Raw genomic sequence first — 26,186 nt, forward strand, 5'->3', positions numbered from 1 at the left:
TTCTCGTCCAATTTTGAAACGAACGAAAAATTTACCTCCTTCCGTTTCGTGCCAGACTATCCCTTCGAGAGTCACCGACGTCCCAGGCTCGCAAGGTCCCAGACATTCCGGTTCGGTGATGGTCCCCACGCTGGTACCGACACACACATCGGACATGTCCTGCAACGCAACATCCTTCTTTACTCGTAGGTACATCGATCGTTCGTCACACGCAAATTTCGTGGCTGACACGTTTTACAATTATAGCCCATCCCCGCTCTACCCACCCGTTGTTCTATAGTTCGATTTAATTAGTAGTCGACTACTTTGACGCGCGAATGAATCTAGAAATGCGATGATCGTAAACGATCGTAGACATCGTTGGAAATGTCATTGCGAGTGTTGCTGTTTCTACCCGAACGGACGTTCGTTTCCAAACGTTCCCGGAAAAAGCACAGGAGATGCTTTCTTCGAGGCAGAGAAGAAAGAGAAACAGAGAAAATAAAGAAGACAGCGGAATTCCGTTCCATGAGTTGTTACGATAGACACAAGAGGACCGGTTGAACCTGATTCTATTGAAATTTCTTCGGACGTACATCCCGTTATCCCCCCCCCCCTTGGCCGTCATTTCTGCTTCTTTTCGATCTCACTTTTACTAACGAGAGAGGGAGGAGTAAAGAATAGAACGGAAGAGAGCAGAGGACGATTTCGCAAAATGCGAGCACAAATTACTCTGTTTGCCGCATACACGGCTGGGCTATACGTGCAATCGCCGTTCCTGAGACGTAAGCATGACGCGTGTCTGTTTATATATGTACTCCAGCTGATAACCGTGTCTCGTCCGAGTTGCCTTGTCACGTGACGCATTTTGTATCGCATTATGTTCATTACGATAACAATAATTTACGCGAGCTGCGCTTTCTTCGATCAATCGATTACTCTCGATCGGCTTCCATTCAATCACGTCGATCACACCCGCGCGATCTGCACCGACGGCAAATATCTTCCACACGGAGCAATTAGGAACACCTAGAGACGCTATCGAATCTTTCGATCGTTGGTTAAGTAACGACCGATAGGAATTCGCATTTGACGAACCTTACGACCATCCAATGACACTTACACACACTCTCTCTCTTTTTCTCTTCTGTACCCATCATTCTACTCTCTGTTCTATGTGTCCGTTCATTCATCTGACCGTCTGCCTGGTCGTTAACCCACCTACTCTATCTCGACTAACGCGTATATTGTTTTCTCTGATATATGCTGCATAACAGCCTGATCGTTGCTTGTCCGTATGAGACGATACACGGAAGCATACCGCGTGTACTTTCCCGCTGGAACAGCTAATCGACCTACAGGGAATTTTCAGACTTTACAATCGGTACTTTCGACGCGATGGAGACGACCGAATGGCAAAGTATGGAAATATTAGCAACGTTGCCTCGTGCTATAAAGGTTACCACTTTCGTAAGATCGTGGTTTCCTCCTGGCGGGAAAACAACATTCTACGATGATGTTTGCGTTTAACGCGAAAATACGATCTCTGTCCTTCCTACTACTGTGCTCTGGTTCGCGCGGTTTCGACAATCATGGTCGTAAGGGAAACGAAGCGAAACAATGTTGGCCGGACCACTGCTCGAGTTTTTTTACCTCTGACATCTCTCGCTCCCCTCTCTCTTTCTCTCAATTGATCGAATGTTTAACACCCGTTTAGATTGACCGGACGTTCTACTATACGACCATACACGTACTTACATCTCAAAACATCGATGCATACTGTAATATTGATTCACACGTACGGCTTTCGCGCCATCTGTCAGCACGTTACGGCGAGTTTCGCGTACAACGAGAACACGTTCCTCGCGAATCAACGATTACGTTTTCCCGATCCACTCGGGCAGGTTTAAGCGTCACGGATTAAACCGAGAGAAAAGTTCTACGCAACGTTTTCGATCGCAGATCGACTCCCAGTCGGAAAACAAGGTCGTCGATATCGCGAGACATTTTTCGAAACAGAAGGAATCGGATCGATCGGTAAGCGATTAGAAGAACGAAAACGAGAAAAGCAATTCGAACGAACGGATTGCGTTGTTTCCTTGTCACTCGTATTTGTCCGCCCCCTCTCTCTTTGTACACATATATACATAAATATATATTCGTTCGCGTACTCTCCGGGGTGGAAACCGCAGAGTATTGATTTCACCCCTTTTGCGTACCCCTAGCCGTTTCCGTTCCCCAATCGAACAGTCCCTAATCATCGAACCGAGATACGAAATCGCGATGCGCGTCGCGCTCTTGCTGATCCCCGCTGTCAGCGCGAGCAACATCGGTCTGAGAATGAGAAAAACCTAACGCTCTGAAAGTTTGGAGAAGGTTTGAAAATGTTTGCAATGCTTCTGTCGGCGAAGGACAAAGTGGATAACGCGAAGGGAATCAAACTCGAGATAAGAGAGTAAAAGAGAGGAGTTGGAGAGAGAGAGAGAGAGAGAGAGAGAGAGAGCGAGAGAGAGAAAAAGAGAACGGAGAGGAGAGGAGAAAAGATCGGACGAACAAACGCGCAGGTGCACGCGGGTGCACTTGCGTGCTCGTTGAAAGCTCGCAAGGAATTTGTCGCGAAGGGGGTTACCTTTGGTTCGGAAGCGGAAGTCTTCAGTTTCTTCGGAGGTGGAGGACTGGCCGCGGTATCCATGGCGTCGTCAGGCGTTGTAGTGATCGGAGGACCGGTACCGGGTACCGTGGCGAGTTTGGTCTGTTCGGGTTTGGCAGCCGGACCAGCGGCCGTCGCGCTGGCCGGACTCGGGGGTGGACACGGCGCCGCAGCGGAGCTGGTCGGTTGACCAGGCCCCTGGGACACCGAAAATCCCGTCCGCGAACTCGGCGGCGGTCCCTGATTTTGCTGAGGGGCGGTCGCGGCTGCCGGCGGTCCCTGAGATTGCGCGACCGCGCCAGCCCCGGCACCGGCTCCAACCCCGACGACACCGGCGCCCAACCCTGGTCCAGGTCCTGGACCCGGCCCCGGCCCGTTCGACGTCTGACCCTGTCCGCCGCCGCCACCGCCGCCGCCACTGCTACCTCCGCCAACGCTGCCTCCGCTGGATCCTCCACTGCCACCGCCACTGCCGCCACCGCCACCACCTCCAAGTCTTGCGGTTCCGTTCATCTCCGATTTGCTCTGTTGATTGACTGTGTGATTAGTTTGTGGCTTCTCGTGCTTGTCCCGTGCTTTATCCCGACGATGGCCGCTCGATCCTCTTTTTGACCCGGCCGTCGAAGAAGATGCGCTTCCAGTTCCACCTGCGGAACCTCCGGAATGACTTGTTTTCGATTTGTTCGACGAAGACGACGAGGATGAAGACGACGAGGACGAGGACGACGACGACGACGAAGACGATGACGACGACGATTGACCACCGGTACTACTGCCACCACCGACACCTCCACTACCACCGGTACCTCCGCCGCCGGATCCGGGCCCGGCGACGGTACCAGTTCCGCCGACACCGACGCCACAACCGCCGGCACTACCGCCACCGACACCGGTACCATTGCCGCTACCAGCACCGCCACCGCCGCTACAACCACCACCACCACCACCACCACTACTGCCACCGACACCGACACCTCCACTACCGCCGGCACCGGTTCCGGTTCCACCGGTTCCACCCGCGGCGCAGTCCGAATTTTGAACGTTCTGAGTGACGATCGAAGCCGAGCCGATCGACGATGAGGAACTCGTGCCCCCCGACCGATCGGACACCGACGAACCACTCGAGGACAGGGTACCGGCACCCCCGTTCCCGCTATCTTGCGACGATATCGTTCCATTTATTTCATTCGACTTGACGATCTCGTGTTTCGCCTCGCTGCTCTTCGTACCCGGTTTCGTACGTTTGATCTTCATTTTCAGTCCTTTGTCGACGGTGGCCGAGTGTTCAACGGCCATTTTGCCCGGATTACCAGGATTTCCGTGCGCTGCGTTAACGCTACCTACCACCAAGGCGTTACTCTGTTTTGAAGCGGTGCCCGCGACGATCGCCGGGCAACCGTTCGCGTTCCCGGTACCGTTGCTACCGACGCTATTCACGATACTTGCGTTCCCGTTAGCGGGACTGTTCGATCGTCCGGTCGAGTTTAACACGCAGGACGAGGACACAGACGACAAGGTGGACGACGATACGGTCGATGAGGATAAACAAGAGGATGACGACGACGACGACGACGATAATGACGAAGATAACGACGAAGAAGAAGAGACGGAAGAAGTCGAAGAAGAAGACGACGACGACGACGACGACGAGTTTGACGATTGACCACAACTGTTCGGACTTGCTGTCGTTGCTACGATCAAGTTTGACGAGCTCAAGCCGTTCGCTGTGCTTTGCAGTTGATGATGATGATGATGATGATGATGATTCGTGGTATTCGATGCCGATGCTGCCGAGGCAGGCGTAGAAGCCATGCCTGTCCCTGAGCTCAATTTCTCGTCCCTCGTCTTCTCAATGTCCGCATCAAGGTCGATTATCAAATCTCCTATTCCGATGTCCCATTCGTTGTCGTCGTATTCGAAGTTATTGGTCGCATTCGTCGCGGCCGGATCCAGCTCATCGGTGTTTGCAGCCACCGTGCTTGCTTTAGACTCGCGCTGTTGTCCCGATGACGACGACGACGACGACGACGACGATCTCTCTCGACCTTGATGGTGATGATGGTGATGATGATGATGGTGATGATGGTGATGATGATGGTGATGTCGGTGCTCCCGATGATCTCTTCCTGCTAGCCCGCGTTCCCGTTTTCTCGACGAGTGTTCACCACCGCCTCCGCCTCCTCCTCCCCCTCCTCCTCCTCCTCCCCCTCCGACGTTGCCACCAACGATATGTCCGCCGTTGTGTTTGCCACCGCCGATGCTGTTAGCACCGTTGCCACCGTTGTGCTGCCCGTTGTTGTTGTTCTCGCACTCGATCGCACAACAGCTTTTCCCGTGGCTGCTGTCCACGTGGCACCCACAGCCGTTGACACTACCGTTATCGTGGCTGTTGCTACGATGATTAAAGTGGTTGCCGTTGTTGTTGATATTGTTGTTGTTATTGTTGCGGCTGTTATTATTTTTGACGATACTGTTATTGTTGTTGCCGCTAACGTTGTTGTTACCGTGGTGACTGTTTTTGATAACGTGATTGCCGTTGTTCGCGCCGCTGTTGTTGTTATTGTTGACGTTGCCGATGCCGTAATTTACGCTGTTGCCACCACCACCACCGATGAACGGAGATGGTCCTTTGCGGTTTACGTTAGGGAGGCGACCGCCTAGTGGCGTGGTCGCCATGCCCTTTGAAACGTTACCCCGGTGCCCGCCAGCCTGATCACCAACTGCCCGCCTGTTCTCACCGATTCCAAACAATGGCACCACGCGCAACACGCGTCAATTTTACCCCGACCACCGCCCGCAAGACGCGCCACGTTCATCGAACACATCACTTACCGTCTCGCGGCTGCCCTCCACACACCGATATTGCCGATTCTATCGATATATCCGCCTCCCGATCTCTTCGCCGTTCTCCCTTTCTCTCTTATATTTCTCACGCTCTCTCTTTATTTCTATTTCTCTCTCTTTTTCTCTGAATCCCTAGCTTCGCGACCGGTGCGATTCCCTCTCTACCTCTTTTTTTTTGTTTGCTCTATGACGCTGCTACGATACCTCGTTTGCCGATTTTTACCAATTCGCGCGATCTCGTCATGGGAGGCGGCCCAACCTTTCTTCTCTTTTTCTCCTTGCGTTATCCCCTCCTTTCCTTTTCCCCCCTTCTTCGGCCGAACCTTCTATCTTTGATTCCTCTTTTTCTTCCCCTTCTTCTTCGACCCGTTATCAGTGCACCGTATTTCCTTATCGTTGATCCCTTCTCTCCAGCCACCACCACCACCACCACCACCTCCTCCTCCTCTTCTTCTTCTTCTTCCTCCTCCGTATTTTTCTTCTCTTTCTCCGTTGTTTCAAAGACACGGGTTGTTCCGGTAGGAATTGTTCTTCACTGTTCTTTGATGTATCGTATCCCGGTGTCCGATGTTCGTCGTTGTCGTCGTCGTCGTCTATCGGTGTTTTTACGTCCCTTTATCACGCATGTCGCGTCGAACGATCGCTCGTCTCCTTTATGTTTCCGCGTGGTATTTTTCTATAAAATCGATCCCGCTCAATTAGACACTCCGTACAAATCTTCCTTTGATCCTTTTACGAAGAGCGAATTCCGACCGTGATTTTTCTTTCCAACTCGCCGCTAAAACGGTGATCGTACTTCCATCGTTTGCCAAAATTTCGATCTGTAATAAAAAAACAAATACGATTCTTTGAAGCGTGTACTGGCCACGGTACGTAGATATATCCGTTCCTTTCACGATTTCCTCGCTCGCTGCGCGTCTATTTATCGCTCTCTTTCAACGTATCCTTCGCGAACGAACCGTTTGAGAAATGGCCAATTGACCGGCGTTCGACGGATCGTTCTTCTCGCGTCGATACACCGGTAAAAGTTCATGAAAACGCGGACAATACGAATCGACTGGTGTCGCGTCGGAAACGCGATAGGATGAGTGAAAGGAGATGGATTGGAGAAAGGAAAAGAGAAAGAAGGCGACGTGCAAAGTAACTTTCCTACTCGTCATCGTTTCCACGGTTCTTATCGACTCGTTGTCAACGACGTCGGCGCGCGTTCCGTACTTCCGATCGTCCTTCCATGCCCGCAAATTGATATTCCCACTTAGAGAGGAATTCGTGTCAGGGAACGATTAATTTTACCGGCGGCATTTGGCGCCGATCCAATCACCATCCTCGACCCCTTGCCTCCCTCTCTCTCTTTCTCTCTCTCTCTCTCCCCTCTCTCTCCCTCTCTCGGTCAATGTTGGAGACGATTAACCGCATGAGAATCACCGAGGTATTTGCAAACCCCTATCTTCTCCCCACGTTACGCGTCCTCTACTTTCTCCTTTTCCACGCCAATCAGTCGGCGTTCGCGGAAACTACAAGGATCGTAATCGCGAAGCGGAAAAATCTCGGAAGGACAACGACGAGCCGACGCTGATACGTGAAAGATCGATCGTGATAATCGATTCGCGCTGATACGCAATCGGCATTTTTTGATAATTTAGAGAGATCGATGATAGAGAGACGCGCAGCCAGGCGAACTAAATCTACAAAGTACATATATACGCGCATCGTCTATATATCTGACAGAGGTTCGGTTAGATTTTTCATGAGACGGATAATATATGGCTTTACACAGGAAAACTACAGTGACAAAGAAAAACGCATGTTACGGGTACCGCTAGAGAAAAGGGATCAAAGTTTTTCAAGTTGGAAACGAAGCACGATTGTGCGTCGAACGTTCTCATTCGCAACGCTAATGAATAAGCCGTTACTCGACGAATTCCAACGTCGAGTTTGAGCGTCGAAGCGTCGACGAACGCGTTTCCTTGGTCGTTCACTCGTTACTTCCGTTTCGATCGCTCTTGGTCTTCCGCTCCTTACCGCTCCCATTTCCCCTAAACTAGCAATAAGCAGTATGAACCCCCCCAGAACGATCTTTCGTTCTTGCTAGTTCGATTGTTCCCCAATCGCCTCGTCTCTATCGAACCACTACCAGCGATTCTTCTCCACCGTCGGACAACGACAACGACGACGACATCAATTCTTGTAACAGACAGAACGAATCGCGGGCTGGTTCTCATCAAGTACGAGCAACAGAGTCGATGGATCGTTCTCGTGCGCGTGTCGTGTAGCTTCCTCGTAAAAAGCGTACAAATTCGTTTATTTACGATTTCAACGAACGTTTCCTCGTACCCCGAGTCGAAGAATCGTGTAATCTCGCGAATGAGAAATCTTCTTTCGTGTATTCGTCGTATCGCTTCGTCGCACGAAATCATCCCTTAACGATGTCGTTCCTCTTTTTCTGCTAATTTGCTCGGTTTAAAATATTCGTTCTAACGAAGACGAAGTCGCGAAATTCGTTCAATTCCATTGATCTGGTCGGTCAATGATCCGCTGGTAAGTTTCCGCGATAAAGCTACGCGATTCGAGATAACGATTCGCGATATCTACCAGGTAAAGGTATAAAACGCGATATGAAACGCGACGGTCGTTGGCAGCAAATTGGAACGATCAATTACGACAGCGCACGTCGATCTATTAAATTGCTCGTCGCGCGTACCGTTTTGTTAGCTGATCGTCACGTTTCTTAAATCTGCTGTCGTCTAAACCATGTACCATAACGTACGGATAAATCGAATTGTACAAAGCCCCTGAAACTGTTATGCTCGTCTCTAAAAAATGCTAACGGCATTGCTATCACCATTCGTAATTATAGTCCATGGATGATAGGTTTGTCACAACACTCTTTGGCGAAACGATAAGTAAATACTACTACCAGGCCCGTCTGTCTCCCGTTCGAAGGAAACCATCCGACGACGAGATTGGTCGTCGGAATGGCAATGACAACAGCCATTTCCACCGGATCCCTTTCTCTTCGTACTTCGACTCGCCACGAAACCGCCTAATAACTTTCCTATTCGATTCTTCGACGAGTAGAGCAACGACAACGGCAACTTCGGTCGAACGATCATCGTCGTCGACGTATCCTTTGACTGCATCGGCCTGACCGTCTGCCTCTCACTGAATCGACTGCTTCCCCTTCCCAATCGTACACCTCTATGCACGCCACTACAGGCATCGCTACCACCATTGCCGCCGCCGCCGCCTCCGCCTCCGCCACCACCACCACCACCTCCACCGTTGCCACCACCACCACTAATGCCGCCGCAGCTATCCAATAATACCACTATTCCAATAACTTGTCACAAATTATTACTACTATTAGGTTTTCTGTCATACTCGGTCGACCGATCGATTTTATCGAATTTTCTATACTTGTCGTGCATTCTATATTTACGCCTATTCTCCGGCTTCTCGTTTTCCTTCTTCTTTCCCATTATTCATTGCTTCTACGTTTTCCTGCGCCTTTAACATCTTTCAGGCTACTTTTAATTATATATAGAAGAAAGCCTACCTTACCGATTACAGTGATTTTCAAATATGTTATTAAGATCAACATTCTGAATTACATTTTTCTATGCTTATAACCGCCGCTTGGCTTTAGTTTGCCACGTATTCGTACAAATGTTTGTGCCACTTTTTATCATACCGTGGATTAGATTTGGGGTTAGCTGTACGTACGGACATGTATAATGATATTATAGATGTATTCGTACCACGATGCGTTCAATCTGTAACTACAGGGAGATAAGGGAGGAATTCGCCTTAGCTTAGCTACGCACATATAATATCATCGTATTCCTGTATAAAAGCTAATTCAGGTCTAATCCACGCTCAGATAAAAAATAGTAAAAGATATTTTTATGAATATCTGGGAAAGTAAAGCCGAGCGGCGGTTATAGGCCCACTAACAATATATCCGAAGATCATTGAAATCAATGAGGTGGGCGCTCTTCTATACATATAATTATCGAAGAAACTTCCTAGAAACGTCGCGATATACGTACAGAAGTGATTTACTTTCTTGTATCCTTGGACATTGAAAAAGCAGATTAAAAATCAAAGAGATTGTAAATACGTTTCTTTCCTCTACTCTTAATTATGCAACGATACTACCAGCAACCGGTGCTCTGTGTTCGCTCGTCCATGTAAATTTTGGAAACACAAGGTCGTGACGATTTTTTTACGACGAAGCGAGTCGATGACCGTAACAACAATAGCAACAACAGTAGCAGCACCCAGTATACTTGAATATACGATGAGCGAGACAAACACGCCTGAGTGGCATCTTATAATCGGTTAGAAGGGAACTTTGAAAGAGAGAGATCACTGCGCTTGCGTAATAAACCAGTTCCGCGACATTATACGTTAACCACTACATAAGTATGTGATTTGTCAATGATGAGAAATGTGATTTCTACAAAATGTGTTTGTCTTGTGAAACATTCTAAAAGCAACCAAACACGAAATTAGACCTTGATCTATTACGACATATTGATCAAACTTTTTTTACGAATGTAGGACTATGAGTTTCGAGTTTATAAACAAACAGAGCGTCGAATAAAATAAATTAAGTCGGTAATGACGATATATCCGAAACGTGCAGTCCGTTTTATATTTTCCGTCTCGCAAGGTCAATTCCATAAGTATCGATCGTTATGAATAACGAAGAACGAAAATATGCGAAAAGATTGACGAGGAAGTAAGAGCAAGAGGAAAGAAAAAAGAGAAAAAGGAAGACACGGCGTAGAACAATGGCGTGGAACAATGGCGCAGAACAAAACGATTTGACGTTTTTGTAGGATGCACTTATTACGCGTGTCCCATATCGTTGTACACGCGTCAAAACGGTAGATATTTTTTATTTATATTTTATTTCTCTAGATCTAATATTTGAAGAGGTGGATTTTCTCGGCAAAGGAAAATGATGACTTCCAATGTCAGTCTTGTGGACATTCGAGACAACCGGCTTTCCTTGATTAGTATCGATTTTTTAAACGCTTCGTTGTCCGAGCTTGTTCGAAAACTACAAAATGGTTAGTTGAAAGAAAAATATAGTATGGACGTTGTTACACATGGGCGGAGAGGCGATATTTATGGCTAATAAATATTAGTACCAATGTCCAATAGCATTGCCTGAAAAATAGTTCGACATCGAAATCTATATGACTCGTGCGCGTTTGACGTTTATCGAGTCAAGGTAAGTAAACAGCTACGAAACAGGCGAAGAACTGCACGAGGAGAAGGGCTGATGACTACGTGACGTTTTAGCCCGAAAGTCTGCCACGCTACAGTGAACCAGGGCGAGCTGAGGTAAGACGAAATGCACCGAGAGAGACAGATAAAGAAGAAACGACCAAGACGAAGAATCACGCTACCGTCGCTTCACTCTACCAGTCACTTGCTCGTTTCCAAAAACTCGCCAATATCATCGACCATACCGCACCGTTGCTGATGATCCTTTGGAAAAACGCCAATCTTTTATCGCTTTCTTTTTCCCTCTTTCCTTTTCCGTTCTCCTTGCACGTCGCTACAGATATGCTATAATCAACGATTAAGCTAAATCGATCGTTCTTTGATCGTCCCACCTCTCGAGAAAGATTTTCAATTTATTACTTATTTTCTATCGCCGAGTTCACACAAAATAATTTGCCAGCAGTGAATGATAACAAACTTTTACAACGTGTTCCGAAATTTTGATCATAATCTTTTAAAGTAAAAAGCTTTTATCAAATGCAATTTGTATGATGTACCTCGCTCTCTTTTAATAAAGTCCACTTTTTATACGCCAATAAGCTAAGAGACTGTCGCGAGTAATCTCGTTTCTTTCATATAAAATAGCCAACGAGATATACCGATATGCGTATTTATTAATCAACGCGACGGAAAGATCAGAATGTTTTTTAGAAATTATCTTATTTGATTATAACCAATGATTCATTATATATGAAGCGTTAATGTTATTCCTCGCTATCCTTGATCGTTTCGTCGTAGCAATTACTTCCTCTCGTCTACATCAATAAATAAAATCGTACCGTGTAATATTTGTATACCGCTCGCGTATCTGCGTATATTCTAAGCGTTCCGATAACGAAACATCGTCGCAATAGTTGAAACCCATAAAAATAATATTCGTAAAAGAGATACGAGCTAATCGATGTTCGTGATGGTAATTTGCGTTATTTGGGGCAGACGGTAAAAGAAATTATTCTTTCGATCGTCCACAAAAACCAAATCGTTTGATTTAACAACTGCGCAACTTTCGCTATACGTTCAAACGATAGCTGTTGGCACTTAGTTGATTAGTCTTGTTTGACTATATTTACTGTATCTATGTTTTCCAGCAAAAAAAAAACGAGCGAATACTTGCGCCTTTACTGTACTAACAATATTGAAATTTTAACATTTTTACCATTTATTTCGCGTTACGCGCGACAACGAACTGACAAGGCAGAACAGTTATTTTCAAAATAATTTGTTTTTCTGCGGTTATTTGGTCACCACACCGCGCTAAACACAAACAGCACCTTATATTTAATGCGTTCAACATCGCTTTCTTAGATTTTCTGTATGAGTAATAAAGCATAAATAAATGAGCTAAAGTTGAAGTCACTCGTGAGAATTGCTTCAGACCGTCTCTTCCTCTTTAGACTTATTAATGAAACCATCTGTTATCCTCAGCTCCTGGAACTAATCAACTTGTACGCACCCATAAGACCACTATGATCAACGCAACCATTTCTTGCATATAGATATTGCTCAAATTTCTCCATCTTGTATCCAGTTAACCGTATATGCAATGTCGCGAACATATGTGGCGACGCTTTGGACATTTTCTACGATTTTATCAATACATCCAAATCTCGCATTTACGGAATCTTGCAGGTAATGCCTGCAGGACACGTCTCTCCTTCCATCCTTCTTTCTCATTATCTCTTATCTTCTTATGTCTTTTACATCTGCTGTTTCTTACTTTTTCTTTCTACTTTTTGTTGTTGAACTGGCGTTCTTTATATACTTTACACTGACTATTACGGTACTCTACTGGGGATTCATTTCCGTATATATATTAAGTAAATAAATACAATAAAATATAGATATAAAATATTATGCTCAATACTTAACTTTCTTGGAACAAATTGAATGAAGAAACTTCACAAACTATAAGCGCATTAGGAGTTGACTTGACTTATTAATAAGTAAAATAAATGTTAAAAAGCTTTGAAGGACACGAACGCGATAGGAAACACAAATAACGCTACTGTCAAAAAACTGACATATATGTGATGTGGTCCTTATATATAATATACATGTAGCTAATATACATACATGACGTGAATACTGTAACTTGGCTGGTTACGCTTCGTAATTAGTACATATGTGGTCATCGTGGAACGTTGCGAGAGCCACAAGCAGCCCTGTGCTGGCATCGCTAACATATCCATACGAGTTTCACTGCCATCGACATACACATGCACGTGCCATGCTATGCGACTTAACTTCCGTTTCACGACACATATTGTCATTTCCCTTTATTTCCATCTTTCCAGTCAATCTTTCCTGCAACCTTTCCGTTTTACTCCAATCGATTCTATTTTATCGTGTTATTATTCATTTAATCGTAAATGTCTATTTTCTTGTAGAATAAGAAAAACAAGAAAGAGAGAAACTAAAAGACTATAGCAGTATCGTGGATATACGGTCTTTCAAAACAATACTGAAAATAGCACCGATGACAAATTCTTATCTATTCGACGTAGCCGACACGGCAACCTGACGAAGTATGTACATAATTATTGCGCATAAGAATCGAACGAAATGTATACAACGCGATACCGTTCCAATAGCTTCGACTGTAAAACTGCACAAACAAGAAAATCACGTTTCTATGTGCGCTATCGTGTTATTCGTATGAGAGGAAAGGACAGTCCGATCGGGAACCTAAAGAGATACCAGAAAGAGCTAAAGAGCAAAGGTAAAGAAGAAGCACAGGGGATGGTACTATATCTTGTGAACGAAAAAAGATATTATATGGTTAAAGGGAAAAACAAGGAGATGATATGTACGAGTAGTAGTAAACGAGCATAAACGAGAAGAGATGCAAGCCCTATGTGTGTGTGCGCGCGCGTGTGTGTGTGCGAGCGCACACGTTTTGTATATGTATACACATATAAAGGTAGGAAGAAACGGAGGATGGGAAAGGGGGGCAAAGGAGAAGAAACAACATCTCCTAACTCGCTTGCTCGCACGCACGCACGGTCGATCGTTCCTGCTGGCAGCCATTTTGTGCTTGCCCGTAGACCCGACATTCTACCCTGGGAAAGTATTGCCCGTAATTCGCTTTACCCCACGCGTTTCTTCGTACAATTACGCCTTTTTAGTTTACGAAAATGGCATCATTTAAAAGAAAACACGTGAGAATGCATGTACCTTGTCCCATGATGTAAATTTCTTAATATACCGTTGCGTTTAAACGATCGAACGATTTGTACATCGGGACAATTCTATATCAGATATCGTTCTGTAGTTCATCCAGTACAGTTTTGATCAAAAGTTTGCTTATGGCCGCCTTTAGCGTCGATTCTACTTCGCTTTTTACCGCTTTAATTAGCAATAACATATCGATATTAAGAAAAAGTGATTTTTTTCGAACAAAGGTTATCGTTAAGAATACGACGGCTGTTTGATGACCCGTTCGTCTAAGGTCAGCCATTTAATCAATACCGAAGATTATACCAATGTACCATACTTCTCGCTAATTAAAATGAACTTTATACTTGTCATTGTTTCTCGATCGTTTATAAGCAACGCGATATTTTGTTATTTCTAAAGAGGGAGAGTGTCCTTATCGTTATCAGCGAAAATTAGAAATCTAGATCGAATGACGAAAATATCCAACGAAATATCAGATGACACGATGTTGTTGTAAATTCGATATTTGTAATTAAATAGAAAAAACAGAAAGAAAATTGAATGGTGCGAAGCACAGTGTTACGTATAATAGCTGCTAATCGGAGAATATTCCGAACTTATCGAATAGAATATGCATTCTCTAAAAACCATTTATAGATTCAAATATAAAATGCATTACCTCCTTGTTTCAGATATGTACCTATATCGTATTCGTCAGTGAGCAAATGCGACTGACGAGCAAGTTTATCATAAAAAATGCATAGGATAAACAAGTTAAAAATAAACTAAAGCGAGTAATTAAACGCATTGAATGAACCGTGAAAACACGAGTAACACGTGGACGATTGCGAGGATTGATTTTTTATTTCATAACGATGATTTAACTCGCTCATTAGCAACGCTTCGAGGTTTGTAACAACGATGCCTATCGACGATAATTGCTAATTATGTAGTCTTTGCAAGAATCTTTTCAACTCCCGGTATTCTTTTCCTCTTTGTCCCCTCTACGCTGTCACATGATGGTCAAATGAACGAATTGTAATTACATACATCGCTTTACTCGAAAACCTCACTATTGCCATTAGCGAGAACCCGTTAGCGAGAGCCGTTACGAGATAAATGGAAGTATGTAATTGCTACGGCAACTTATCCATTAAAGATCACCGATTAATTATACTTTATATAGTATTATATTGCACATATATAATCATAGAAGATAGAATATAGTGGCACGCGGTAGAATTCAACGACATCCTTTCTAATCGCTAGCTCAACGACTCTTCGAAAAATAAAACAGTGAAACGGTGTGTAATGGGGGACAGACAGCTCTTGGATGAACCGTGATCGGTGTTTGTATGAAAAACATCGCTATGACGGTACGTTATCGTATCGATCCATCTCAACGATCAATCTTAACAAAAACTATCATTTCGAATAAACTCGTCTCGCTTTCATAAAACGAATGTAAGTTTTTGATATCACAACAAAGATATACGTTAAATTCGTCGTATTATTACGTAAAACAAAACAAGGTCATTGTTTATCTTTTAACTTGTGTTTACGTATCAAGCAGCTTACACTAATACCTAAATTACTCAGCCAAAAGGAAATAATCACAGACCTAACAGTGTTTATTCGCAAGTTTGCTAGAAAGATACAATAGAACATCATCTATTTACGGTATATCAAAACTTTTTGTTTGCTTCCGTTTATTTACCTATGTCCTATTTCTGCGTAATAAAAAGTTGATCAAAGACTAATTTATTCCCTATCTTCGTATTTTATACGCGAATCTCGAGATCAGATTTCATTTTTTACATTGATATACAGGGGACAGGATCCGTTGAAACATAGGATCTTTTGTTAATTAAATTGTGTTTAAATAGAAAATGGATTTGTAAAATGAGTGTGAAATTTCGAAAACTAATTGAGACACTTGTAAAGACGACCTAGTAAACTCTCGAATTAAAGACGCAAAGACGAGGCCGCATCCATTATGATCGTAATCGATCGTAAGCCACCGTGTCGCATCGTTGCATGACACCGTGTGCTTTGTGATAATAGTATTGCGCGAAACATTACTTTACACCTAACCATACTAAAAACGCTGAAAACGACCGAAAGTAGTCAGAATGTAGATTGTGCGTGTACAAATAAGCCACGAATCCGACTCGACAAGATACCGACTCTGAAGAAGACAAACCAAAGAAATGCTACTGGTACGATTCGAAATTGAAGAACGTGCGTACGTACGTGTAACACACATGTATGTAAGTATGTATGTATGTATGTATGTATGTATGTATGTATATGTCGCGTACCGGCTTTGCTCTGGCTTGCAACAACTCCACGCAAGTTGCACACACTCGAAAGTAAGTATACACGCAAGTACGCACACGCGCTATGCCACGCCACTATACCATACTACATGAGACGAGACGAGACGAGACGAGACGAAACAAGACGAGATGCGACGAGACGAAACGGAACGAAACGGGACGAAATGGGACGACACGGGACGACACGGGACGAGACGAGACGAAGCGATACGACACAATGCGACACATCACGCATCAGCAAGTGGTGAATATATACGCGTCCGATAAAAATGTGTACACGACGTACGAATGAAAAGTACAACGTTGTATAAATCGATGGAAATACTTTTACAAGCTTCTTACCATCGTGCGCTTGTATCGAAGACTGGACAAATTTGCGTTGATCGTTTCAAAAATCCACTCTTTCTTTTCTTTTGTTTCATCGATGTTGTCTCGTGTTATCGTTCATACGAATTCATCGAAAGTGGTGTATCCCAAAAGGTAATCCAATTCGAAGAGAGATGATTAATTTTCCAGTATTGTCGAGTGTCTCGTGGCGCGTAGAAAATTCACCTCGCGACCTCGTTCCCACGCATAAACGCGAACACACTAGGGACGAATCACTCAACCAGATCTCGATACGTTTAAATACACAGGCGGTCGCGTTCGCGCACGCTCGCACGGACACATAGATACTCTCTGTTGTACGCACTTTGCATCGTGTACAGTGTACAGTGTACAGGCTCGATTATCCATGCGACGCTACGCGCGATCCTCTTCTTTTTCGGTAGTAGCGTTAACTAACCGATGCGTGTACCCCGTCCACCTTCACTCTCGCTCACTTGTTTCACCTTGCATCTCCTTTTCTTCTTTCTTTCTCTTTTTCCACTGATGTTACTATATTCTCCTATTAAGATCCTCTTTAACACATAGCAATCTAATAAGCTAACACATAGCGATCGTGCACTACTTTTCGTCACACACGATAAACACGTACACACGACGAAGGAACGAACATACGTAGCACTTTCCCGAAGTCCGAGGACGCGTACATCGTACGCGAGTCCCCTTTACGCGACCAACATTCGCAGGCCCCAATAGATTCGATAGCTGCCTTCTCCTCCTCTTCTTTCACTTCTGCACAGACAAAAAGATACCGTGTAGCTAAAAATTATAAAACTGGCATCCTCGTGTTCCATCAACCAGCCATACTTGCGATAGTTAGTATACGTCTGGGCGACATTTGCTACAAACAGAATACACAAAACACAACGAACGGGATGTTAATACCAACACAGAACGAACATGCCCGTGCGCATTCGTTCGTTTGTCGTTTGCTCGCGTGCTCACCCTGCTACACACGCAAAAACAGACACAGAGACGGAGTTATCGAGAAAGATAGAAACACCAGGATGAAAAAGGGAAAGGAAGGAAAAGAACAGAGCATCCATGAGAGCGAGAATGAAAGAATATAATACGTGCATAAGTTTGCGTGCGTGTCGTGTTTGTATACGTGTATATATGCGTGTGTATGCGCGCGCGCGCGCGTTCTTGTGTTTAGTATACGTGTTCCTGTATATATACGTGTACGTGTAAAAGAGAGAAGTTGCACGCAGCACCCTGTGCGTCTTTATCTGGCAGCTATCGAGGATACGATTATCATGCGCACTCTCTCTTTCTTCGTTTCCACTCAATGCCTCCGTGTTTCTCAGTGGCTGCGTACGTGAACGTCTACCGGTCTTCAACTGCTCCGGATCGGTGCTATTCGTTTCGATCGCGCACTCTCACAAACAAACACACATACCGACCGTAGACTCGTGTATACATTGAGAGACGAAGCAGAGCTCCTTCTTCGTCGTCGTCGTTTCGTTCGGCCGACGCCGCGCGAGAAATATACACACTTTCTTTTCCAAATATCCAGTTTTTCTTCCACTTGAACACTTTCGAATCTTACCGATAATATCCCAACGTACTGTAATTGCACGTACCTCTTCTGTTTACTCGAAAAATCCCGGTTTTCTGGCCTGCGATCAGTAAAGAAAAAACGCAGACACCGCACCTCCCTTGTCAGAAAGCACTCACGGCAGACCGCAACACATGGCTACGGGCCTCCACCAAGATCGGTTATCCTCGACTCTATTCGGCAAACTTCGGATAGGACCGTACCTATCGCTCTGGTTGCCCTTCTCTTCCCTTATGAACAAGGAACCAATGCTTTTTTTCATTATCTCACCATACAAATAATTTCTAACAGATTAAAAAATTTCACTTCGTTTTACATATTACGAGCGCTATTTGCGGTAAAAGTTGTATCGATCTGCAGGATATCTTTCACATTTATATATATAGGCTTGCTAATTTCCGATTAATATTGTATCGATAAATATTATGTTGTACCGTTTGAATTTTATGAATTCATATTTTATTTTATTATGAACATTGTCATTTTATTCATTACTAGATACGTAATTTTCTTATTTTTCTTAATCAAAAGTAACACGTTTTGGGTGCTTGAAACATAAAAGGTTACCTTAAGAAGTGTAGATAGTTTTTTCTTGTTCGAAGATATATCGAGGGTTTTAACTGCATAGAAGCAGATGTGAATATGCGGCGAGAAAATAAAGGAAGGAAACTAAAGCAACAGAAAAGAAAAAGAAAATGAAAGATAAGGAAAGGGGCGCCTGGTCGTTGATTTCCGGTGCTGGCCAACCGTTAGAAGCAGGGCGAGGGTTCTGCACAGGCGTCCTCCGTCGTCTTCTACCGAAGGCCGTGTGGTGTCACGGTGAGCGTGGCAAAACCCGGAAAGAAGAAAAGAAGCCGAAGGAGCGTGGAGAAGTACGAAGGGACACGAAGGAGCCCGAAGGAGCTAGATACCCTCCTCCTACTCTTCCTTCTCCTCCTCCTTCACCTCCTATTCCTTCTCCTCACCATCTTCTCCTGGTTTTCCTCGTCAAAAGCAGCCCTGATTGTTAGCAGTGTGTATACATATATATGTACATCGAAACAAAAATCTCTTTCTCTCTCTGTCTTTCTCCCTTTTTAATACTCCTTTTATATGTAATCTCGATGTATTTTCTTACATGAGCCTTTCATACATATTACTCGATAGGAAAATTCAACTTCAGATAAGTCGAATCAAACTTGTTCGACGCAGCCACCACATTCATCCAAAATATGGTTTTACAAAAGATTTTATCTTTATCGTGAATTTCATAGAACAATTATACTGTTTTCTTTTCCTTTTTTTTAAGTACATCTTCATTATTGATATTTATACGATACTTTGTATAACGTATGCGATAAACCGATCGGATCAACTTGTATATACATTGACTTTGATCCTTGGCAGTTTCGTAATGTATGTTCTTCAAGATCCTATCCATAGCTGGTACAGAACATTTTGTTTCTCTCCATTGCTCCATTGCTCTTCTTTCTTCCCTATTGTCTCTCCTTGTCAGAACTTCCCCACTCAGCATCGACACCACGTCACTTTACTTTTTCTGCTCCCCCCTTCTATATATCCACACACACGTGCATAGTGCATACTCAAGTTCGCTCATTCGGTTGGTTCTTCTCGAGTACCATCTCTTTCTCGTCGACGATTCTTAGTTCCCATAATGAACCGTACGACGTGGATCGTGGCTAAGAGTAAACGGACGTAGCAGTTCCATTAATGATAGCTTTAGAGGAACTTGACCTTTTCAAGCTACCAGACAAATCTACCACCAAAATTCATTCCGTATATTATACTTCTATGAGTAATTATGCTGTTCACGAAAACCCATCCTTACTTTATTCTTCTTTTTGCTATTCTTTCAATCTCATTATACCCATGTTTGAAACATTTCGAGTCTTGAGTCATTTACATGACAGTTACAGACATCTAATTATAACCCGATTTGATCGATTAAAAAGGAAGAAAAAAGAAAGCTACCACTTGTTCGTATTTCGATTTTATTATGCATAGTGTTATTAAAATGCGACGATATTTCCGTGCATTATTACAAATACAAAAATTTACAACATAATTTGTTCAAACTCTCAAAACGATCGATGATCTTCTCACTACATCACGGTAAATAGTATATCTACGTATAATTACTTACTGGGTTTGAAGCAGTAATAAATGCGGTAAAAACGAGCTGTGAGGTAAATTTTAATGCCTCTTCTTTACGATATACCGATCCTGTTCATTCCAGGCACATATATGTATATATATATATCCTTGCTTACACCATTTACAGATTAATTTTTCTCAGAAGAAACAAAGTATCAGAACAATAATAACAAATGACAATATCTGTTTAGATAAAAGTTTTCATTAAGCTTCCAAGCAATTGAGGTAAAATTTTACGCCTTGATTGTGTTTCTCTCTTCGTGTTCAATTCCTTTCTCTCCCCTTTCTCTTCCCCCTCTTTCGTATACAACCTCTCAACAGTTAGTCCCTCGTAAAAGTGTCAATGATTGAATGCTATACAACGAAACGAAGAAATCATCATATATCGAACGAAATTATGTTACTTTGTAAAATATTGTTTATTCCGTTGTTACATATTTGTATTCGATAGAGAAGAGACGTTTGAAACACAGTGACATTGCTACTTTCGATAAGCGAAACCAATATCAACATCGCAAGAGTGGTCGATGATGACTTATGAAATGCTCTTCCGTAAAACAATTTTTTTTTTTTTTCGAACATCGAAACTTGCACGAAGTAAAGCAAATTTTCTCCGAGGATTCCCAATGTAGATCTTAGCTCGATATTTTTTTCCAGTCTCTTCTCTTTATTCTTCTTGTCTTTTTCTGCAATCGATTCGCGAGAAATCTTTACGACACAAGGACAGCGGTTTGAAGTAAAATAAGAAAAAAATGAAAAGAGGAGAATTAGAAAGGACGACAATGTTCACTGTCCCAAGTTTGGTATGTCCGAGCCACGAGCGAAAAGCAACGTTGTCAACGAATCGATATCCGGATGGGCGTGGCGTTGTCGATCCTCGCGGATGCTATAATGTAGAATTTCTCGATGCGATCGTTTTCATTCGAAAAGTTTAGTGTCTCGTAAACTCGATTCGATTCGACTCAAATCGACGTTGCATTGATTTGGTTACATCGCGTCCGGGTTTCGTTGAACCATTACCAAAGCTACACTTATCTTACTGCTGTACGTTTCTTTTCTTTTTACTTTCTACAACATTAACTAGGAGCGTAGTGTCATCGCTATCTTGTTCCAACATCAACATTCATTTAATAACCTTTTCCATCTGTCTCGTTCTCCAGCCCCTTTTCAGTATTTTCTACAATCATTGAACTATAAAAAACGTGGACGAGAATCTTGCGTTTCTCGAAATCTATTTCAGCACGATAAAAAATATCGAGACCAACTGCTTCGAATATAACGCATTCGCTAATTGAATTACAGTTAGTTTTGTTAATATCCAAATTAATATCAATTACTTATCTTTGCAACAAATACTTAAAGTCGTGTATAAACACGATAGGACTTGAAATTACAATTTGCTTGGTGTAGAAGAGATTCGATGCAAGTTTAGTGTGAGTGGGGCGTTGCAGAAGCAGAAGTAGAAGCAGAAGCCTAGTTGAAACGTCGGAGAGCAGATCGGACAGGACTGACAGTGGATGCGTGTGCGGAGAAGTGGATGGGAGAAAGGACGCGCGAACGAAAGGTAATAGGCAAGGGGAATGCAAAGGAAAAGGGAGCGTGGAGTATGAAGCATAGAAGAAAGAGAGGGGAGAACTAGGGGAGAAAAAGATAGGGGACAGTACTACGCGAGAAGAGTATTCGCAGCATGTGGTCTTGTCAACCCCCTCGCGCGCACAGTTCTCTTTCACTCATCTTTCTCACCCCCTCGCGTGTCCTTTGTGCTCGTATCTTCCATCTACTTCACACACCGATTTCGTAGTTTCATTGCCGTTACACCAGTTAAATTCCCCCTAGGTTCGAAATTTAGTTTCTACCTCGTCTATCCGCTTTGTAAATACTAACTGCTCTATACAAATGCCCGAAACCCACTTAACGTTTCTCTTTTGTGTACAAAATTGTAGGTAAGCATTTACTTTACTTTCCTTTCCTTTCTTATCCTCCGCGTATTTTTCTGGTTCTTTAGTTTGTAACCCTGGTCTGGTAGTTTAGTTTGTTACCCTTACGGCATAATTACTCGAAATTATGGAAATTTTTACACGTCCTTACTCAATGAATCAATCGACAGATCGCTCCATAATTCTTGCTTTAGGACAAATTACCTCATCGAATCGTTATAGAGAGTATCGAATCTGCAGGGAGTAGAGACATAAACTATTTGGTTCGTCATACGACTACATAGGATGAAATGGTCGTTCATCTGTACTTGGCACATTTTCTCCTACTTTGACTTTTTCCAACGTTCCATATACCCTTGTCCCCTAATAAATTTCCTTCTTCTCTGTGAAATCCATTTACAGCTTTACCTTGTCCCTTCTCTTCACAGATCATTTCATACAATACTAATGAATGTACACAAGTGTACACTGTGTACGCATGCGCATACGCATACACGCTTGAAAGCAAATTAAAGCTCTCTCCGCTTCCCTTCGTTATTCTGTGTATTACATTAGTACATTTTATGGCACAAGTTTGTTGTGGTAATAAAAGATAACGGTAAGCGAAAGGTTAACGTTGCCAACGAATAGACGGTCGGTTCTATACATCGAGAAAATGAAGAAGAACAATTACAGAATATCTATAAAATAGTCGATACAGCAGGTAGGAAATCTGTAGCTACGTCACTGAACGACTACCCTCTAGCGGTTCGGTAAGTTGCTAGGATACACCCCATGTTCGAACCCTCCCACGATTCGGCTATCGGTGCCCTTCTACTTTTCACCGCGTTGCTTCCATTGAAAGAAAAACACCAGCTGAATTAGATGCAGATCCAAGCCGGGCTAAATTCCACGTCATTCTGATTTATTGTTAATAGTCCCTCAATTTCGAATTTATCCTGTTAACTGTATATTAGCAAACAAATTTACGAACTTTATGACTACGTTCTACTATTTATGACTTTAATGAATGAATACTTTTCGCCGATGACGAGTACTTTCCTTAATGACAGAACCTTTAGAGCCAGGTCAAATCTTAGAACAAATTTAGAAACCTAACTTCCAATACAAATTCATTCTTAAATCGTGGTAGTAAATTCAACTATTCGACGACAATCTGTTCTCATTCTTGTTTCTTTCCTTTTATTTTCCTTTATTGTAATATTGATATTGTTATTAACATGACATTGCAAATTATTCGCGATACATATTTTCTTACCAAACCAATTCATTCATCACTCAAGTATAAAATTGTATCTATCTTTACGATCTTTACTTTATCTTTAATTTTTTATTGAATTGCAATGGTCACAATATTCTTGTAATATATGAAATAATTGATATAATATTTAAATTTTCGTACTTAGCTATTCTTACCGCCCGCCCCCCTTCATTGTCGCCCACCCTCTCCTCTCACTCTCTCTCTCTATCTCTCTCTCTCTCTATCTATCTATCTCTCTTTCTCCTTCTGATACATTAATTGCTTGTTTTCACAAGTACAATGTCGTATATCTTACTACCTGGGTAACTACATACTTTGTAAGAACATGGATAGGTCGCGCAATACACTTATCTGATATACATAATTCTTGGAGAAATGAAATTCATTTACTGCCGACGCGTAGTATCATGTCTAAATGTAAATTAGAGACAAATATAAAAATACAAATAACACTTACCGTTTCCTTCTAAAGACCGGAAGTTGTTCCAGATTTTTTAGTAGTGACATCTTTCGTAGTTGACGCGAACTTATCTATTCGACATGTACCGGTTTACTCGCGGTAACCGGTACTAACCCCAAATATGAAATCAAACACTTGATCGTACACTATTATCGAACTGTTTCACATCTGCACTTTTAAACAATTATGACAACTCAATAGAATATCACAAAAATTCACTAATAATATGTTATTTAAGTAGAATTACTCATAAATACACGCTCAAAATGGCAACTCACGAACCAATCGTCTCTGCTTGTGCGTTTACCAATACTACTGTAAACACTTGGTAGTCAAATTAACGACTATAATATTGAAAACTTGTCATGCTTCCTCATTATAACAAAAAATTAATCGATCAGGGAAACGATGGAAATTAATTATACGTGAAAGTAGTCCATATTATATCATAAATATATATGATATGGAAATTAAAGATAGTCATGTTGTATGTTGAGGTTGACTAGGGTATGTGAAATCCGGCAGTCACAGGTCGAGGCGCCACTAGTGTCATGGTCTTTTCCTGTTCACGCTTACTCCAAAGAAGACGTGAACGAAATTTGTATGGTAAGGGATTCGAACATTCGATAACTTTACCTGTTCAGTTGTGTTGAAAAAAGTGATATCATTATATTCGCAACGTATAAACGATAGTCGGTGATTAAAAACGTATAATACGTTCTACTATTTACCAGCTAAATATGTTTCGATTTGTACGCGCGACCACATGGCCACATGTCTTCGTGTTATTCGTATACAAGTTTTTATATCAACAAAGTTGTGGTGTTTCATAGATAACAATGAAAAGACGTTAGAAACATTCAATTTCGAAGAAATTGCGCTGAATGTCTATATCGTTTCAACTACTTCGCGCTGTTACAATTTCTGTCAAACTTTATTAATTATACAACTAAGCAATGTTTATACATATTTCTTTCTCTTTTTTTCACTTTCTTTCTTTTTTTCCTCATTTGTGTCAATGTATTGCGTTGATTGACATTTAACAAAAGTAAACAGCGTTTGCAATATTTAAATCCGTTAAATATTTTTCAAATTTTCAATTTTTATATTCATTTTGCAGAATAATGAATATATTCTCTCTGTGATTTATGCACATAGTGCTAAAAATTGGCGATCTATGATTTTGCATTATTAATATACAATTTATATAAATAACACATATAAGAAGTTTTTAATGATAACTTTTATTTTACAGATAAATCATGGCTGACATAGAAACATATGACGATATAGTGGTACCTACCACTACAACTTTGCCAGTGGCACTTTCTGCTGAATTGCCAGAAATTAAATTATTTGGTCGTTGGAATTGCGATGATGTACAGGTGAACGATATGTCATTACAAGACTATATCGCTGTAAAAGAGAAAAATGCAAAATATCTACCACATTCTGCTGGACGTTATGCTGCGAAACGATTTCGAAAAGCTCAATGTCCTATAGTTGAACGCCTTACAAATTCTTTAATGATGCACGGAAGAAATAATGGCAAAAAGTTAATGGCAGTAAGAATTGTAAAACATGCCTTTGAAATAATTCACCTGCTAACGGGTGATAATCCTTTACAGGTAATGCATATATTATAGTCATTTTTTTTGTAATTATCTATGGTCATTCTATTTTATATATGTACATAAGTAAAATTAGAATGAAAATGCGTTTACACACGTTTATCTTTACGTTTATTACGTTTGTACGAAGGTTCTTGTGACGGCTATCATTAACTCAGGACCAAGAGAAGATTCCACGCGTATTGGTCGTGCTGGTACAGTTAGAAGACAAGCGGTGGATGTTTCTCCGCTACGACGAGTAAATCAGGCCATTTGGTTATTATGTACCGGTGCTAGGGAAGCCGCATTCCGTAATATTAAGACGATTGCCGAATGTTTGGCGGATGAACTCATCAATGCTGCCAAAGGTTCGTCTAATTCTTACGCGATTAAAAAGAAAGACGAACTCGAACGTGTTGCTAAATCTAATCGATAAACATGTTTATTTGTGAAAACATAAAATAAATGATATATCTTTAAAGTGATTCTTGTTTTATATGTTTCTCGACCTTTTTGTTTATATACTACATGTATAAGGATACGTCATGGTAAAGAA

General features: G+C 42.4%; 3 protein-coding genes across 10 annotated transcripts in view; 1 reads left to right on the forward strand and 2 right to left on the reverse strand.

The window, feature by feature from the left end:
* Nucleotides 1–24,318, reverse strand: part of LOC122567721 (zinc finger protein 608-like) — a 32,116-nt gene extending 7,798 nt beyond the window's left edge. The window contains exons 1-4 of one of the 8 annotated variants that reach the window (XM_043726616.1): nt 24,018–24,318; nt 16,609–17,382; nt 2,609–6,294; nt 36–159 (exon numbers count right to left, since the gene is read on the reverse strand). In XM_043726616.1, coding sequence (XP_043582551.1) covers nt 36–159; nt 2,609–5,305 — 2,821 coding nt within the window. In that variant the 5' untranslated portion in view covers nt 5,306–6,294; nt 16,609–17,382; nt 24,018–24,318. Of the gene's footprint in view, nt 1–35; nt 160–2,608; nt 6,295–8,387; nt 8,653–12,844; nt 13,225–16,608; nt 17,383–17,457; nt 18,421–24,017 lie in introns of those variants that run through there. The other 7 variants (XM_043726613.1, XM_043726615.1, XM_043726612.1 and 4 more) reach the window with 7 other exon arrangements.
* Nucleotides 8,182–8,952, reverse strand: LOC122567875 (protein no-on-transient A-like). The gene is made up of 3 exons (XM_043727001.1): nt 8,891–8,952; nt 8,506–8,785; nt 8,182–8,217 (listed from the first exon to the last, which is right to left on the reverse strand). The coding sequence occupies exons 1-3, from the start codon at nt 8,950–8,952 to the stop codon at nt 8,182–8,184; spliced, it is 378 nt and encodes a 125-aa protein (XP_043582936.1).
* Nucleotides 24,319–24,511: 193 nt separating the features above from the next.
* On the forward strand, nt 24,512–26,115 carry LOC122567740 (40S ribosomal protein S5). The gene is made up of 3 exons (XM_043726668.1): nt 24,512–24,626; nt 25,276–25,648; nt 25,782–26,115. The coding sequence occupies exons 2-3, from the start codon at nt 25,283–25,285 to the stop codon at nt 26,064–26,066; spliced, it is 651 nt and encodes a 216-aa protein (XP_043582603.1). The 5' UTR covers nt 24,512–24,626; nt 25,276–25,282; the 3' UTR covers nt 26,067–26,115.
* The last annotated feature ends 71 nt before the right edge of the window (nt 26,116–26,186 follow it).

This window comes from Bombus pyrosoma, linkage group LG5, assembly GCF_014825855.1.
Source record: "Bombus pyrosoma isolate SC7728 linkage group LG5, ASM1482585v1, whole genome shotgun sequence".
Taxonomy (NCBI): Eukaryota; Metazoa; Arthropoda; class Insecta; order Hymenoptera; family Apidae; genus Bombus; species Bombus pyrosoma.

What these genes read in the sequence shown, in the direction of transcription:
- LOC122567875 (XM_043727001.1), bottom strand. Translation starts at nt 8,952, where the DNA reads ATGGGAAAGAAGAAGGAAAACGAGAAGCCGGAGAATAGGCGTAAATAT. An exon ending in AAATATAGAATGCACGACAA is followed by an intron (nt 8,786 to 8,890) that starts GTATAGAAAATT and finishes ATTATTGGATAG; the next exon opens with CTGCGGCGGCATTAGTGGTG. An exon ending in AGTTATTAGGCGGTTTCGTG is followed by an intron (nt 8,218 to 8,505) that starts GCGAGTCGAAGT and finishes TACATGGTTTAG; the next exon opens with ACGACAGCAGATTTAAGAAA.
- LOC122567740 (XM_043726668.1), top strand. Translation starts at nt 25,283, where the DNA reads ATGGCTGACATAGAAACATATGACGATATAGTGGTACCTACCACTACA. An exon ending in CGGGTGATAATCCTTTACAG is followed by an intron (nt 25,649 to 25,781) that starts GTAATGCATATA and finishes GTTTGTACGAAG; the next exon opens with GTTCTTGTGACGGCTATCAT.